Source organism: Pelophylax lessonae (genome assembly GCF_965119305.1).
Source record: "Pelophylax lessonae genome assembly, chromosome: 3".
Taxonomy (NCBI): Eukaryota; Metazoa; Chordata; class Amphibia; order Anura; family Ranidae; genus Pelophylax; species Pelophylax lessonae.
In genome coordinates this window covers 197,260,651-197,278,579 of record NC_138770.1, presented here as the reverse complement: position 1 = coordinate 197,278,579, position 17,929 = coordinate 197,260,651, and the positions used below count along the sequence as shown (strand labels likewise).

The following is a 17,929-nucleotide window of genomic DNA, read 5'->3' as shown; positions in this document are numbered from 1 at the left end:
CAATGCCCCCAATAAAATGCAGAGTGCCACAGCAATGCCCCCAATAAAATGCAGAGTGCCACAGCAATGCCCCCAATAAAATGCAGAGTGCCACAGCAATGCCCCCAATAAAATGCAGAGTGCCACAGCAATGCCCCCAATAAAATGCAGAGTGCCACAGCAATGCCCCCAATAAACTGCAGAGTGCCACAGCAATGCCCCCCCGCGACCCCGTGCACTTACCTCACGGACGGTCACGGCACTCTGTCTTCAGTCCCCGGCTTCCAGCTTCCCGCGTCTCCATCCTCCCGAGTCCCGGCGCCTCCTCCTCGGCCAATGGCATGAAGTTGGCCTTTCGGCCAATCAGGAAGCGGGAGGACCCGCTCCCTGATTGGCCAGGAGGAGGATCCGTATGACAATAGCGAATTTTCATTCGCTATTGTCACACGATGGGCGTGCTCTCGGGGTGCACGCTCTGCTCCCTGGCCGCTCCGTCTGCGGCTGCGCCGTCTAACTAGGTGCTTGCGCGGGACGTAATTTCCACTGCGCGACCGCGCACGCGCGCACCTTAAAGGGAACACTGCTGGGGAGATATGCAAAGGTTTACCCTGGCTGTCAGAATTTGGCTGTTCTCTTGCAGTGATTGACAAGCTTATTACCATCTGTTTCTGGTAAGCAGGATTGATATCAGTGGTGGACTGAGCACCTGCGGTGAATTGCACAGTTTATTGAATCTTCACATGGTGTCACAACTTCAGATGGGTTTTATGGACTTTGACCAGAGATTATTTGTTTAGTCACCTAATTATTTACTAAAGTATTGCTTATAGTATTATTTAGTGCACGTTCTATTATCCCAGATATTGCATTTATTTTTGCACTATTTGGGTCATTGTATCATATTTTCACATATTTGACCTCATATTATTTATTTTTAAATTTTAGTGTGATTTATTATTAGTCACATATTTGATCACTTAGCACAGCTTGTTTATTATTATTTTTTATGTATTTGTTTGTGCTATCACACTAGAAGCTGCTGCTTTTTCGGTTTTTATTCATTAGCACGGTTATAATTTTTGGGATTATCTATAAAGATCAAGCATGTGTACTGTACTGTCTAACAAAGATACATCCGCTTCCATGTGTCGATCTCTTTAGCCAACTGGATCAGCGAGATGTCACTTCCTCCTTGGCAATCAACTTCCTGCAGCATTTCCATCAGTGGGGTAGTAATGCCTCGGTCATCTGGGCAGCAAGGGCCTGACACTTAGAAGTAGGTGAGTAATTTTTAAGACCGATGAGACAGGATTACTAGTGTAAAATGGGTCTAAGAACACAGATATGAACAGCTTTGGCAAGGAAATCAATGAAGTGTTTCCAACCTTCATCTGTGCTAGTTGTTGCTGCTGATGTTGCTGCTGCAATCGTCTAAGTGCTTCCTGTTGCTGCTGTCTCTGTCTCTGAAGCTCTTTTTGTCTTTGAGCTTCTTCTCGCTTTTTGCGTTCTTCCTCCTCCTGCCTCTGTCTTGCCTCTTCCAGCAATCGCCGTGCTGCCTCTTCCTCTTCACGAGCCCATCTTGCTGCCTCCTCCTGCAAAGAAAATAGAATAAAGTACAACTGTTCTGGAGCAGAACTACAATTAGCTTAGCAAAAGGAAGATGTACTTTAATGCCTCAGGCACACTGGACAATATAAAAAGCCAGTAGTATTAGCTGTAGCAGTAGAATGAGTTTTTCAGAGCTTCTGCAGTAGCTTTTTTCAGTCGTAGGGTTTTTTTTTTTTTTTTTTTTTACTTTTTTTTAACAAAGTTATACACCCACAAAAGCTTATGGCTCAAAAACACTGATAAAAGCAGAATAGCCAAGTTTTTCCAGCGTTTTTAAGACACATAGGTTAACATGCTGGGGAGTTTATTGGCTGCAGAGGAGACGTCTGAAGCAAAAACAGCAGCTATTAAAACACAGAGGGAAGGAAAAGAATGATCCCCCCTAAGGGTAGTAGGGACATGTAGGCATACACTGATTAATCTCACAAACAATTTACAATCTTGAGTAATATAAATATAATTAAAATGTATTGTTAAAAAGTTACATAAAAATATCATACAGATGAGTATGCACAGCCGTGCGACAATATGCTCCTAAACCAAAAGAACCCATGTATATTCCGACATATTGGGGTCTGTATTAAAAGACCATAGATATGGTCGACCTTCTGTGCCTGGATCAACAGGGTTCAAATGTGCAAGTGTACCCAAGGAATCGCTATGCAGCTTCTTTAAGGGATTCCGTTGGAAGTTAAAAAGCAGGAGCAAAGGGCACGAAGTACTCTCCTAAGAGGGGGCCATAAAGTTGCAGGAACAGTATGGTTGTTCCAAAAGGAAATGACATTGCAAATGTCTCCTTCCTGTTGAGGACATCTTTTATGTCTCCCGGAGAGGCTGGCTTTACTCTGACCGGATCGGCACTTTCAAAGACTGTTTTCTTATAACAGGAAGGAGACATATACAATGTCAGTTCCTTTTGGAACAACCATACTGTTCCTGCAACTTTATGGCCCCATCTTAGGAGAGAGTACTTGGTACCCTTTGCGCTTGGTTCTTAACTCCAACGGAATCCCTGAAGAAGCTGCATAGCGAAACACGTAGCGATTCCTTGGGCACACCTGCACATTTGAACCCTGTTGGATCCAGGCACAGAAGATAGACCATATCTATGGTCTTTTAATACAGACCACGATGTGTCGGAATACACATGGGTTCTTTTGGTTTAGGAGTATATTGTCGCACGGCTGTGCATACTCATCTGTGTGATGGTTTTTAGGTAACTTTTTAACAATAAATTTTGTCTATATTTATATTACTCAAGATTGTACATTTTTTGTGAGATTAATCAGTGTATGCCTACAAAGTCCTACTACCCTTAGGGGGATCATTCTTTTTCTTCCTCTTACTCTTTATTTATTTATGGGATGAGGCATCACTATATTTTGGATCATGTCTCAAACCTTTGTACATATATGTAGCAGCTGTAAAAACGTCAAGTGTGCATGAGGCCTATCAAAGCCAAATCAGCCAATTAATTATTTTGCCTCCGATTTCATGTTTACTAATTGGAACACATCCTTCCAATTAATTTTTCTGCTCGGGAACATAGCTTTGGCAATAAATTGATCAATAGAGGATGCCTATTTTAACTCTGGTATGAATACATTCATAAACACTTTAGATTTGTGAGTATGTGTGGAAGCTCTTTGTATTGAAAGTCTGTGTCATACTACCAGCACAAACTCACTTGCTTCTTTTGAAGCTCTTCCCTTTGCCTTCTTTCCTCCTCCTCTCGCTTCCTTTCCTCCTCCTTTTTCCGCCTTTCATCTTCTGCCCTTTTCCTTTCCCCCTCAATTCTCCGCCTTTCTTCTTCTTGTCTTCTCTCCTCCTCCTGCCGCCTCCTCTCTTCAAGCAGCCTCAGTTCTTCTCTTTTTCGCTCTTCTTCCTCTATCTGCCTCCTAAGTGCCAGTTCTTGTTCCCTCTGTCGCCGCAGAGCTTCTTCCTAAAAAATAATGCACAATCACTACTTTAAGGTGTGGATCTGCTTCCTCAAGCTGACACGGCATACCAGGAAATATGACATGTGATATTTTGCCTTGATTCAAATAGAGAAAAGTTGCAGGCGTTAAGGCATGACAATTTTCCTTTAAATTTGAAAAAATAAGATTTTTTGCAAGATCTTACCGTAAAATCTTTTTCTCGGATGTCCATTGTCAGACGCAGCCTCGTCTCTATGAGCTGAGTGGGTTATGCTGCCACCTGCAGGAGTAGTCTAGGCAGTACGTTAGTACAAAACTTTTAACATATACACGCCCACGGGGCTGTCCCTCCAAGCATAACCCCCACTGCCACAGCCCAGCACATCAGTTTAGTTGCAAGTAGTGAAGACAAAAGAATCATCCCCATACAGAGGGGTGGGTGCTGCGTCTGTCGATGGACATCAGAGAAAAAGATTTTACGGTAAGATCTTACAAAAATCTTATTTTCTCTATCGTCCATCGACAGACGCAGCCTCATCTCCATGAGCTTAGTGGGACGTCCCAAAGCAGTATACGCTTGATTAGTGGGAAAAATGCAACCAGACAGTAACATCAACTCCAAAAGGCTAAACCTAGCCAACCGGGCAACATGGAGCTCAACCAAACAGGAGCTCACCCAGGTAAAAGACCTCCAAGAGAACAACAAAAAAACATTATCTTATGAAACCGCAGCCTGCAAAACCTTGCAGCCAAAAGAGGCATCCGAAGATGCCAACAAATCCACCTTGTAAAATTTTGTAAAGGTGTGCACAGACGACCAAGTCGCTGCCTTACAAACTTGTACAACAGAGGCCTGATGGCGAAAAACCCAAGAGGCACTCCGTGCTGTAGTAGAATGCGCCTTCACAGGGCAAAGAGGAACCTGACCCTTGATTGAATAAGCCTGAACAACCGTCTGCCTGATCCATCTCAAAATGGTTGCAGCGGATGCAGCCAAACCTTTGCATGGACCGTCCGGAAGGACAAAGTCTGATTTCCTGAAGGACTCAGTAACCGTCAGATAAACCCTTATCGCCCAAACCACACCCAGAGTGCGCAAGGTAACTTCTTTGGCATGTTTAGGCTTAGTACATAATGAAGGCAACACAATGTCTTCATTCAGATGAAAATCCGACACCACCTTAGGAAGAAAGATCGGATTAGGTCGGAGGACCACTTTATTCCTGTGGACCACCAAATAAGGCGAACAGGACAGTGCCGCCAACTCTGAGACTCTGCGGGCAGAAGTGATAGCCACTAGGAAGGCAACCTTCTGCGACAAAGAAAGCAGAGAAGTCTCCCTAATATTCTCAAAAGGAGGCTTTTGAAGAACACACAAAACCAGATTAAGATCCCACGGCGGTAACGGATCTCCACGGAGGAGCCAGATGATGCACCCCTGAATGAAAGTGCAATCAAACTGAGTAGCCAACGGACGTTGGAAGTAAATAGCCAAGGCCGACAACTGGCCCTTGATAGTGCCCAACGACAAGCGCTGCTCAACCTCTTTTTGTAAAAAGGCCAAAACCCTAGCTATAGAGAACAAGCGAAGGTGCAGTTGCAGCGATTCACACCATGCAATGTACGATTTTCACGTACGATGATAGATCTTCCTAGAAAGAAATAATGCAGCACTTAAAAGGTAATAAGGTGCAAAAAACATTAAAGTGCACAAAATGTATATAGTATCCCAATTAAGGGATGTAAAATAAACTGATAACAGGTGAAAGAAATTTCAAAGACAAGTTCAATCCAGTGCTAGTTTAAAGTGTCCCAGTGCAGTAATAAACCATAATGGTCACATGTGCAGATGTATCCTCCACCGTATGGGTAAATTTCAAACTCACCAGAGCTCAATGCTGTCTAAGTTATAGGATAGCAATGAGGTATGTATCCATGGCGCTCATGATCTTGTGAAGCCTGGAGATCCAATGATATCAAATACCAAGATTTTCATCCAACAGAGTAGATTGTTCAACATGCCACGTGAGGGAGGTTGAATAAAAAGAAAAGGCTCATGGTGTAGTACGAAAATGAATTTATTAAAACTTTTCTACAACACTGACAATACCAGTACAGTGTAAATAGATCTAAAAAAAAAAAAAAAACAATGATAAATTAAAGAACTCACATCAATAGCCACCACTACACAAACGGAGTGATGGCTGGAACTTAGGCATTGAGGTAATAGCTCTGCGGCCACTTCGCATCAAGCGCGTCATCAGTAGCTTATCTTCCTAGATGTCGACTTCCTAGCCTTCAAAAGGGTAGGAATCACTGAATCAGAGACCTATATCCCTCAACACCTTGCTTTCAACAGCCAAGCCGTTAAAACCAGTGACCATAAAGCAGGATGTAAGCTTGGTCCTTGAGATAGTAGATGAGATAGATCTTCCCGCAGAGGAAGACGCCATGGAGGATCCAGGACTTTTTACCAGTTCTGCATACCAGGACCACCGAGGCCAGCCTGGAGCCACCAGAATGACCGGAATCCCTTCCATCATCACCCGGCAAAGAAACCTCGGCAGGAGAACGAGCAGAGGGAAGGCATAGATCAGGCGATACTGACACCAAGGTGCCACCAGAGCGTCTGTGGCGTCAGTCAGAGGATCCTGAGACCTGGCCACAAACCTCTGAACTTTCCTGTTGAGGTGAGACGCAAACAGATCCACCTCCGGAGTCCACCACCGGGCACAAAGGAGATGAAACACCTCCAGATGAAGAGACCACATTCCCCTTGATCCAACACCTGACGACTCAGGTAATCCGCCTGACAATTCTCCACACCCGGGATGTCGACTGCAGAGAGAGCCGGAACATTGTGTTCCGCCCATGCCAGAATCTCAACCACCTCCTTGGCCACCAGGGCACTCCTGGTGCCCCCTTGGTGATTGATGTAAGCCACAGCCGTGGCATTGTCCGACTGAACCCGAAAAGGAGAGCTGCGTAGCCAACTTGTCCAGTGAAGCAGGCAGAGCTCAATCGCTCTCAGCTCCAGAATATTGGCAAGGAAGGCTCTTCCGTCGTCCAAGTCTTCTGGGCACAGAGCTTGCCCAGCACTCCACCCCAGCCTAACAGGCTGGAGTCCGTGGTGACCACCATCCAAAACACCGGCAGGGAGGACTTGCCTTGGCACAGGACAGGTGACTGAAGCCACCCAGAGAGACAACTTCATGAGATGGCTCAACCGAATCCTCAGGTCCAAGGACCGAGGCTCTCTGTTCCATTTTGCCATAATCTCTTTCTGCAACTGTCTCGTGTGAGCCTGAGCAAACGGGACCCCGTCGAAGGTCAAGACCATCAGACCCAGCGCTCTCATGCATGCCCGAAATGAGGACAGATCGGTCTCCAGTAGCAATCGGACCGCCCTTTGCAACTTCTGAAGCTTGTCCAAGGGAAGGAAGAGCCTCGCCAGAGCAGAGCCGAGGATCAGCCCCAGATAAGTGACCCGCACGGATGGTGTCAGGGTAGATTTGTGGAAATTGATCATCCACTCGAATGCCTGAAGGGTCTAAATTGTGATGGAAATGTCCAGCAGACCTGAATGGGAGACTGCTTGCAACAGGAGATCGTCGAGAAATCCCACAATGGAGATACCCCGTCCACGTAGCAAGGCCAGCACAGAGGCTAAGACCTTGGTAAAAACTCTGGGAGCTGAGGTGAGACCAAAGGGTAATGCCAAAAACTGAAAATGCTCCTCTGCCACCGCAAAGCGAAGGAATAGCTGGTGTCCCTTGAATATGGGGACGTGGAGATACGCATCGTTGAGATCGATGGAAGCCATAAAATCCCCCTGATTCAAAGAAGCCACCATCGACCGAATGGAATCCATTCAAAACTTCTGCACCCGCACAAAGCGGTTCAGAGCCTTGAGGTCCAGGATTGGACGCACTTTGCCCTCCTTTCCGGGCACCCTGAACAGGTTTGAATAGAAACCTTGAGAGCGTTCCTGCAGAGGAACCGGCACAATCACCCCTTGAGCCAGGAGATCTCGCACAGCCTCCCGCAGATCCTTCAAACGCTTTGGAAACAGGTGCAGATTCGACTGAAAGAACCTGTCCCCTGGCCGGGACTAGAATTAGATCTTGTACCCAGAGCAAATCAGATCGCGAACCCAATCACCCAGAATGAAGGGCGCCCCTTCATGCTGAAGAGGACTTGTCTGCAGCACCGGACTGACCGGCCTTGGGCTTGCCCCAAGGCTTCTAAGCTCCTCCAGAAGTTCTTAACGGCTTTACCTCTTTCTTGCGCCCCGGAGGCACAAAAAAAAACGTTTATGAGCAGAAAAGGAGGGACCCGGCTTAGTACGGGGTGTCTTACCCTTGGAGGATTGAGGAAGATGAGTACTCTTCCCTCTAGTCAGGCCCTTAATTAACTCATCCAATGAATCGCCAAACAACCATTCCCCCAGAAAGGGGCGATCAGCCAGGGCTTTCTTAGAAGCTTGATCAGCCGACCAGCTCTTCAACCAAACCATGCATCTTAAAACAATGCCCACGGACAAAACCCTGGCCACCAGGGGAGCTGTATCCATAGACGCATCACACAGGAACACCACAGCATGGATCACCGGGTCAAACAGACTCCCGCAAACCCCTAATCCATTCTGTCACCGTCTGTGAGACTAACGCAGACCTAAAAACCAGATTCAAAATGGAACCCGCCAGCACGTGAAGATGGCGGGAAAGGGATTCTATCCGCCTGTCCACTGGATCCGTAAAAAACGGGGAATCCTCCACAGACACAAGGGTAGATTTGTTTAATCTGGAAACAGGTTGGTCCACCTTAGGCGGCAACGTCCAATGGCTGGAGACCTTTTCAGCAAAGGGTACCGGCGTTTAAAGCGTTTTGGCACCACTAACACGTGCTTAACGCGCCGCCATTGGTCATTCACAATATTGTGAAACGTGTCGGGACAAGGGAAAACCCTGTCAGCTTTTGGAGACTTCTGAGAGCCAAAAGCCACCCGCGTCCCTGACGGCGTGGGCTCAGCCGCCAATTTTAAAGTATCCCGTACTGAAATAATCAGGGCTTCCACCAATGTGCGTTTCCACGTTGCAGCTGAAGACAGGTCCTCTTCACCATCTTACTGCAAGGACAGCGACCCCTCAGGCAGGGGGGCATCCGGGGTAACCCCATCAGCCTCTGATTCAGAGGACACCTCCATAGATGAAGGCAGCGGCCGTTTTCAGCCATCAACCTTTTTTATGAATAAATCCACTTTAGTCGCCAGGTTTTCCAGGGCTGCTGAAATCGCGGCCAGTGACTGCGATCCAGACTGTCCGGGAGTCGCACAGAGTGAGCCTGAGGGTGATTGTACAGCTTGGGACACCATATTGCGATATACAAAAAAACAGAGTACTGACGCTTTAAGAGCGCCGATCGCGGTATCCACCACCGATCACAGCGGTCTGCAGGGAACACTTTTAAACTAAACTGACAGCAGAATGTCCAGGAATATGCCCGCAGGGACCCCAGGTACTGTACCACCTCAGAAAAACCGTCCTGATTCTTCCAGCACCATGGAGAAAAAGACAGGATGTGACCTCAGCCAGTAGCAGGAAACAAATGGAAAGGAAGTGATGTAGCCTGAGGAAGGTCACACTGCTCAGCATAGCACAAGGGTTACACAAAGATGGATGCCCATACAAATCAATAGGAAGCTACAGGGAAAATGGCTGCCCCATACAAGTCTATGGGGAAAAAGAAATCACTTTGCCCACACTTAAGATGGCGGCGCCTAACGCGAACCATGCGGCTAGGGAACACATGAAGGCCTTTAGGAACCACAACAGAGACGAGCAAGCCCAAGGTACCATGTCACACACCCAGAACTCTCATACAGGTCCAAGGGGAACAACCATTTGCTGGACAGTAACAGCTGAACCGCGGTCTAGAATTTTTTGGGTTTTTCTGAAGAAAGAAACACCCTGGCTGAGGACGAGTCTAAAGTCCAGTATCATGGAAGGGACCAAGGACAACTTCCGAAGGTTCAGAATCCACCCAAACACTTCCAGAGTTCTCATGGTGATTTCCAAATTTGTTTCCAGCACCGTGGGAGACTCCGCATGTAAAAGCAGATCGTCCAGGTAACCCAGGACCGAAATCCCCCACGTTTTGCAACAGCTCCAGGACCGGAGCCAACACCATTGTGAAGACCCAAGGAGCAGAGGCGAGACCACAGGGTAACACCACAAACTGATAGTGATCCTTTCCCACAGCAAAACTGAGAAACCGTTGGTGTCCTGCACATATCGGGATGTGTAGGTAGGCATCTTTGATGTATATGGAGGCCAGGAAATCTCCCTGATGTAGGGAAGCCACCACCGTGTAAACTGATTCCATCTTGAACTTTTGAACCCGCACAAAGAAATTCAGTGCCTTCAGGTCCAGGATTGGTCGCACCTTGTCATTCTTCCTGGGGACCGTAAACAGGTTTGAATAAAAACCCTGAAAACGTTCCGCAAACAGAACCGGAACTATTACTCCCTGTTGTACCAGGTCCTGAACTGACACAAAGAGAGCCTGTAAGCGATCCGGGGACAGTCTCACATTGGAAGGGAAAAACCTTACTAGAGGGACGGATCGAAACTCGACATTATAACCGGACCGCATGACCTCTTGAACCCATCTGTCTTGTTTCCGGGATAGCTAAAGGTCCGGGAACCTACAAAGACGCCCCCCCCACCCCAGATACGGGTAAGGACGCACCTTCAGGCCGAAGTGGCCTTGTCCTTAGGCCTGGAACTACACGAGGGGGCCTTGAAGGACTTTGCCTTATCGACTTTGTGTGCTGAAAAGAAGGGACCCCCATCTGCGACGAGGGTCCTTACCCTTGTTAGCCTGCGGGAGAGAGGTATTCATAACCCCTGTGAGATCTTTGATGTCATTCAGGGTAGCCCCAAACAGGTGATCTCCTTGAAAAGGTAGATCATTTAAGGCCTTCTTTGAAGTCTGACCTGCGGACCAGCAATTTAGCCAACGTATACGCCGGAGGACCACTGCACCAACCAGTCGGCCCAATATGGGAGCAGTATCCAGCGCGGCATTGCAAAAAAAAAAAAACAGCCCCTGTACCAACTAGTCCAACAGCTCCGCAAAGGCAGCGGGGACTTGTCTCCCCTCTAGATCACGGCGCAGACCCCACCAGTGAGTACATATTGCGGGTCACAGACTCCGCCTTTCTATCCGCCAGATCCTTAAAAGGACGGGGAATCCTCCACTGGGATCATGGTAGCTTTATTCAGTCTTCCTAATCAGTGGCTTAGGCACCCCAGGGGAACGCTTTGGACGGTCCCATTCTTTTTTGAGCATGCTGTCAAAATATGCAGGGAAAGGAAAAAACTTTGCCACTCTGGAAGGCTTGTGAGTGCCAAACGTAACCTGCGCCTCAGTTGCGTCCTCCATTTTTAGGGTCTCACGCGCAGATACAACCAGTGTGTCCACAACGCCTTGTCTTGCGTGGCAGTGGAGGTAGAAATGTTATCCTCACTATCGGAGGAGACAAGGCGCGAGGTAGTAGGCCCGGCAGGAAGAACCGCATCTGCGGTGGCTGATGCAGACTCAGAATCTGAGACATCAGATGAGGCAGGGGTAGGTGGAGGGCATTTTTTAGCACCTCGCCCTTTAAAGGCCACCTCCACCCGGGACACAAACGATTCCAGGACCGCTGAAAGTGCATCTATTGACAGCTGGGATCCGAAGGGCCCTGCGGCCGCCGAGAGGGGGTCAGGTGGGGACACATGTCCTGCAGGGTCCATGTTGCACCAGGGGAACCCGTCAGCAAACAATTGAAAAAATAAAAAAAAAGTTTTTTTGTTTTATAAAAATGTCCCGCCGTGCTACAGCGCCCCCAAGAGGACAGGCAGCACACACTGGAGATACCCAGCAGAGAGAGAGACCCCCCCGGACTCACCACCCTACAGTAAAGATGCAACAGGAAGCCCAGAATGTCTGCACACACGTCAGCAGCGATCTCAATCCCAAAAGAGATCTGGAGATCAGCACCAGGGCTTAGGGAGGGGCTCCACCCACAAAAACGCCTCCAGTAGCTCCCATTTAGTGATTCCTATGAGAAATCCACCGAAAAATGGCACCGGGTGTACCTAGATGGCCGATACATGCAGAGCACATGTGGCTACAAGAAAATGGCGGCCTGCAGAGCTGAGGACCCTCGGGGTGACCCCCCCCCCCCAGCCTACTGAAAGGAATTGATTGTAAGATAGGCCCTGGAGTGACAGGTGGAACCCCAGCACGATCGATCGCCCGTTGCCCGCAGCGCAACCCCCCCATGCGCGGACTCAGCTCCCGGGAGTAGTCCCCAACGACTGGACATCTCCAGTTGTGAGGGGGGAGGACAGGTAGCCGGGGGTACGTGACAGGACAGAGATGAACCCGGGATTGTGGGGGTCCGACCTTCCCAGGGAGGGGCCCGCATCCACCACAAAATCCACCAGGAGAAGAGGGGGGAACATTTAAATAGGAACGCTGCGATTTGGGCCTAGACCAGGTAGTATGCAACTTGGCGAGACGTTTAACTCGAGGGGCCAGTCCCAGGTCCAGTGGGACTATGTTGTGGACGACCCAGTGCGGAGCTAAAGTCTGCACGTGCTCGTTGGCGGCTGGGGTGACCACGGGAGGATCTATACATCCCGCCTGTCGCCCAGATCCAGCATAGTAGCTTGTAGATCTCACAAGAAAAAAATCTGGAGAAAAAGCTAACTAGAAAAATAACTTTGCAAGGACCAGAGATCCCAGTAAGGAACTAGGTCCTTACTCGTGGACTAGGCAGATTAAAACTGACATCCTATAGCAGGGAGAGAGAGGATATACCCCCTGGGACTGCCCAAAGGCGTAGAGAGAACTTTTTTTTGCCTAGTGTCCTACTCCTGTAGGGGGCAGCATAACCTTACTGATATCAAGATAAGAAGACTGTGTCCGTCAATGAACGATAGAGAAAATGGATTCTCACCAAAAGCATTAAAGAAAAGTTAACTTTTGGAATCAAGACTATAGGGCCGAAACAACTAATCGATTAAACAACAACTATTCGATTATGAAAATAGTTGTCAACTATTTTCATAATCGATTAGTTGGTCAGCCGATTAGTTGGCCTGCATACAGAATGCATTATTTGTTTACATATCTGGAAATACAGTTTAGCACACATACAGCTAGCTCAGTGCTCCATCCATACATGTCAGTAAGTGCCTTACTGTAAGTGTCAGTAAGTAAGAACTTGTAAATGTGTGAGGAGCAATGCCTCAAGGGACTTTTAGTCCTGGGCAGGAAGTGAGAGGTTCTAAAGGCAGGAAGTTGTTCTTATCTTGCTATAGGGGCACCTCTATACTATACTCTGCTATCGGGACACTGAAGGCAGGACGAGTCAGAAGCATCGGTGGGGGACCACAGAAGAGTAGAATCAGGGCTGCTCTGTGCAAAACCATTACACAGAGCAGGCAAGTAGAACAGGTTTGCTGTTTAAAAAAAAAAAAAAAATCACTTTAAAGACTGTTCAGGGAAGATCAGCATCTGCGCCCAGAGAAGATGGAGGTTAATAGACTGGAGGTAACATAAGGCATTACAATTTCATTTAAAGTAAACTTTTAAAAAGAAAGTCTCAGCTTTTAGTACTACTTTAATATAAAAGATTTATATCTCCCTTTGACCCTTCATATAGCTTCATGTCTGACTCCTATTTCAAATACCCATATATCCTACTTCTGGGTGTATACATATACAATTACTTTCACTGTTTCACAGTATAAATTAACCCTTTATAGTAGCGACTATCTGCTCTTATTGTACTATAAAGGGCTAATTTTTTTTTTTTAACCACATTTTGACAGGCGATACAAAAAAAAAAAAAAGCATGCTGCTGCTACTAAATGTCTTCGGCCTGGCTCACACCCATCCTTTTTTTGGTGCTTTTTGCAGAAACACACTACAGTTCATTTAACCACTTTACGACCGCCCGCCGCAGTTCTACTGCGGCAGGCGCTAATGTGCAAACCGCTGTAGGTATACGTTGGTCACACGCAGACAGCTAGGGCACGAGCGCACGCTACCAGCGGCGCGCTCCCGCTCATTAGCGGGGAAGCTGATGCACGGGGCATATGGCTCCGATTGCCGCCTGACACCAGCGATCGATCCCCGCTGAGAGAGAAGAACGGTCAGCTGTTGTAAACACAGCTGACCGTTCTTCTCCCAGGAATGATCACAGAGCCGAGCCCCTGTGATCTTTCTATATAGGATCACAGGTCTCGATCATTTCACAAGCCACAACGCCCCCACAGTTAAAAACACGCCCCTAGGAACACATTTAACCCCTTCCCTTCCAGCGTCATTATTACACTAACGGTGCATATTTTTAGTTCCGATTACTGTAGTAATGTCACTGGTCCCGCAATAAGTTTTGCGCAAATCAATGAAAATATGCTTTTTGCCATTTTTATTTAATAAAAATAAGTAGCCGAAAACACATTGGCCTAAAATGTTAAAAAAAAAAAAATTTTTTTATTTTTTTGGCAATGTTATATAGCAGAATGTAAAACAAAATTGCTTTTTTTTTCCTCTTAAGAATTGTCGCTCTTTTTGTTTATAGCACAAAAAATTTAAAATCGCACAGGTGATCAAATACCACCAAAAGAAAGCTCTATTTGTGGGGAAAAAAATGACTTTATTTAGGTATAGCGTTGCACGACCGCGCAATTGTCCTTTTAAATAACGCAGTACCGAATCACAAAATATGGCCTGATCATTAAGGGGGAAAATCCTTCTGGTCCAAAAGTGGTTAACATGGTTTCCTATGGGATGCGCTTTTTTTAGCCGTTGCATATTTGGAAAGGGTCAAGGACTTTTTTTTTTTTTTTAAAACGGTGCTTTTTTTGGTTTAATAGACTTCAATAGAGAATCGCAGCAAAATTGCAAAATGCACAGCAAAAAGCACTGCCAAAATGGATCAAAAGCCGTAACAGATCAAAAGCAAACTGCATAGGCGTGAACTGAGCCTTATGCTGGCCATTACATGCATCGATTTTCAGGTGAGAATATTCATATGAAAAATATTTGTACATTCGCTGATTGAAAGAATGTTGTTTCACGTACTTTTAATTTTAAAATGAATGTAATTTTTGATCAAAAACCACATACACGGTCTGAAAACCAATAAGTTTTCTATTCTGCTCCTTCCAATTTTCCCGTCATTGTGATTGAAAACGAACGCTGATTTGTCCCCATTACCGATTAGAAAATCGAACTAACTTTCTTATAATTAAACATTTTTTTGAAGGAAGGCCTTCAAAAAATGTGAAATCAGCTCAAAAATACTTTCCAATATTATAGTATCCTAAAAACGCTCACCCAAAAGAGCAAGTACAATAATCCTCTTGACAAATATACCCTATCAAAATCAATCTAAAAATCTGTGCAAAATATTTAATGAAAATTCTCAAAATATCATATGTAAAAAAACTATTTATATATGTGTAAAAATTCAAATAAACAAATAAGCGTTAAAAAAAAGTCCACAAAATTCACGAGTGATATCCGTTCATTAACCACTTGCCGCCCGCCCACCATCAAATGACAGTGGAGCTGTGTGGCTCTTGTTCTGGGCCGACGTCATATGACGGCGGCCCATTCAAGCAGGGCATGCACGCGGTCGTGCGCGCGCAGCCCTGCACTACCGGTGGCGGCGTGTCCCCGAGACACAGCAGGTCACCGACAGTGGTAAACAGCCATTGAGCATGGCTGTTTACCACATGATCAGCTGTGATCCAATCACAGCTGATCACATAGCTCTGCCCACCATGTAGACTGCACATGCGCAATCGGGAGCGCGCTGTGCAGGCATGTTGGTAGCAGCCTGTTCCCAGGAACACAGTTTGTCACCGGCAGTGGTAAACAGCCAATGACAATGACGGTTTACGACGTGATCGGCTGTGATTTATTCACAGCTGATCACAAAATGTAAATACAGAGCGTGTTCCCAGGAACACAGTTTGTCACCGACAGTGGTAAACAGTCAATGACTATGGCTGTTTACCACGTGATCGGCTGTGACCCATTCACAGCTGATCACAAATGTTAATACAGAGCAGTAACTGACTGTTACCAGCTCTTCTCTCCTCACACACCGTTTCCAGTGTGAGGAGAGAAGAGCCAGGAGCAGTGAGTAATCCATCTGTCTTGTCAGTTTACTGTGCACTACACAAATAAAGAGAACCTGTCCCCATACAGTGTTCAGCCCCCCCCCCCCAAATTGCACCTGTCACCACATCAGTACACCATAAAGTGCATGTGTCATCCATCAGTGCCAATAAAAAGCAACTGTCACCCATAAGGTGCACCTGTCACCACCAGAGACTGCAGTCAGTACAGCCAGCAGTGCACCTGTCACCTAACACCCATCAGTGACCGTCATCAGTCACCCATCAATGACTGTCCCCTGTCTCCCCAATCGATGATAGTCACCTGTTGCCCATCACACACCCATCAGTGACCGTCACCTGCCACCTATTAGTCACTATCAGCAGTCATCTGTCCCCCCGTCGCACAGCCCATCACAGCCACCATCGTGTCAAAAAAAGTGTACAGCAGCGAGGAGGCATTTCAGATCCTCTCTATGACTGATGAGAGCAGCGGGGACTTATCAGATTCTGAATCCAATTTTGAATTTGAACAAATAAATAGTAGTGGATTGGCGACAGAATCGGAGGAAGAATGGGTCCCTCCTAAAAGGGCGATATACCACAGGAATGAATGCCCAGGCCCAGTACCAGCACTGCCACCAGCGATACACCCCAAGATCAAATGCCGAGGCCCAGTACCAGCACTGCCACCAGCGATACACCCCAGGATCGAATGCTCAGCACCAGTGCTGCGGTATCACTACCAAGTACCAGCGCAGAAATTTCAAATCCCCCAACTACCAGCACTGGAGCGTATCATCCCCCAAGAGCAAGGGCCACTACATACCTCCCAGATGCTCTTGCCAACCCAACAAGGCTGCCTTCCAACTCCAGATCTGCAAGCATTCCCTCTTTCACTGCATAGCCAGGTGTGCAGGCCAATCCTGACAATTTCTCAGAAATTGATTCTTTATTTTTGTCCAACACTTTGCTGCAATTTATCATGGACCAGACCAATCTCTATGCCCAGCAGTATATTGCAAACAACCCCCAATCCTATCCTATGCCCATCCGTTTGAGTGAAGGGATTTGAATTCAAATTGTTTATGGGCATCACTATAAACATGGGACTTAGGAAAAAATAAATAAAAATGAAGGACATGCCCATTTATTCTGCCGTAATGTCCAGGTCCCGATAAGAGACGATGCGCTTCCTTCACTTCAGAGACAACACCCAGTGCCCAACCCGAAACCATCTAAATGACAAATTAGGTAAAATTCACCCCCTCAAATTTATTTTCCCAAAGATTTGCAGAACTTTATGTCCCTGACCAGAAAATGTGTGGATGAGTCCCTAGTACACTTTACAGGCCAGCTAGGAATAAAACAATAAATTCCTAACAAAAGGGCCAAATACAGGGTCAAAATCTACAAGTTATGCGAAAGAGCCACGGGATATCTGTATGCGTCCTGCAAATATGAAGGAAGAGATTCCCAGCTCCAGTCCCGAGTGCCAGCCTACATGGGTACAACCGGAAAAATTGTATGGAACCGTACCCACTGGCCTGCGGAACAACCAGAAAGAACAGGAAGGGCTTTCCACAATTCTTGGTCAATAAGAAAATGCAAAAGGGGGGGAAAAAGCAGCTTTAAGAAGCAACAAAGTGCTGGCCTTAAGGTGGAAGTATAGTAGAAATGTATATATGATGTCCAGCATACATGATGACACCACGGTTGAGGTTCAAAAGCCAACGTGCATCCAGGAATATAATCTTTACAGTGCATTGCAAAGGTATTCGCCCCGCCCCCCCCCCCCCCCAAACCACTACCACCACCATATTTGCCTGTTTTGTTGCCTCACAGCCTGGAATTAACATGGATTGTTTGAGGATTTGCATCATTTCATTTACATAACATGCCCACAAGTTTAAAGATTTTTTTTTTTTTTTTATTGTAACGCAAACAATTAGGACAAAATAACAGAAAAAGTCAATGTGCATAACTATTCACCCCCCTAAAGTCAATACTTTGTAGAGCCACCTTTTGCGGCAATCATAGCTCCAAGTCGCTTTGGATAAGTCTCCATGAGCTTGCCACATCTTATCACTGGGATTTTTTCTCATTCCGCCTTGCAAAACTGCTCCAGCTCCTTCAAGTTGGATGGTTTGCGCTTGTGAACAGCAATCTTTAGGTCTGACCACAGGTTTTCTATTGGATTGAGGTCTGGGCTTTGACTAAACCATTTCAACACAT

At 46.6% G+C, this 17,929-nt stretch overlaps 1 protein-coding gene across 1 annotated transcript in view; it reads right to left on the bottom strand.

Moving 5' to 3' along the window:
• Window positions 1-17,929, bottom strand: part of GIGYF2 (GRB10 interacting GYF protein 2) — a 615,584-nt gene that overhangs the window by 155,682 nt on the left and 441,973 nt on the right. The window contains exons 20-21 of the mRNA XM_082251280.1: window positions 3,275-3,529; window positions 1,365-1,571 (exon numbers count right to left, since the gene is read on the bottom strand). Coding sequence (XP_082107406.1) covers window positions 1,365-1,571; window positions 3,275-3,529 — 462 coding nt within the window. The remainder of the gene's footprint in view (window positions 1-1,364; window positions 1,572-3,274; window positions 3,530-17,929) is intronic.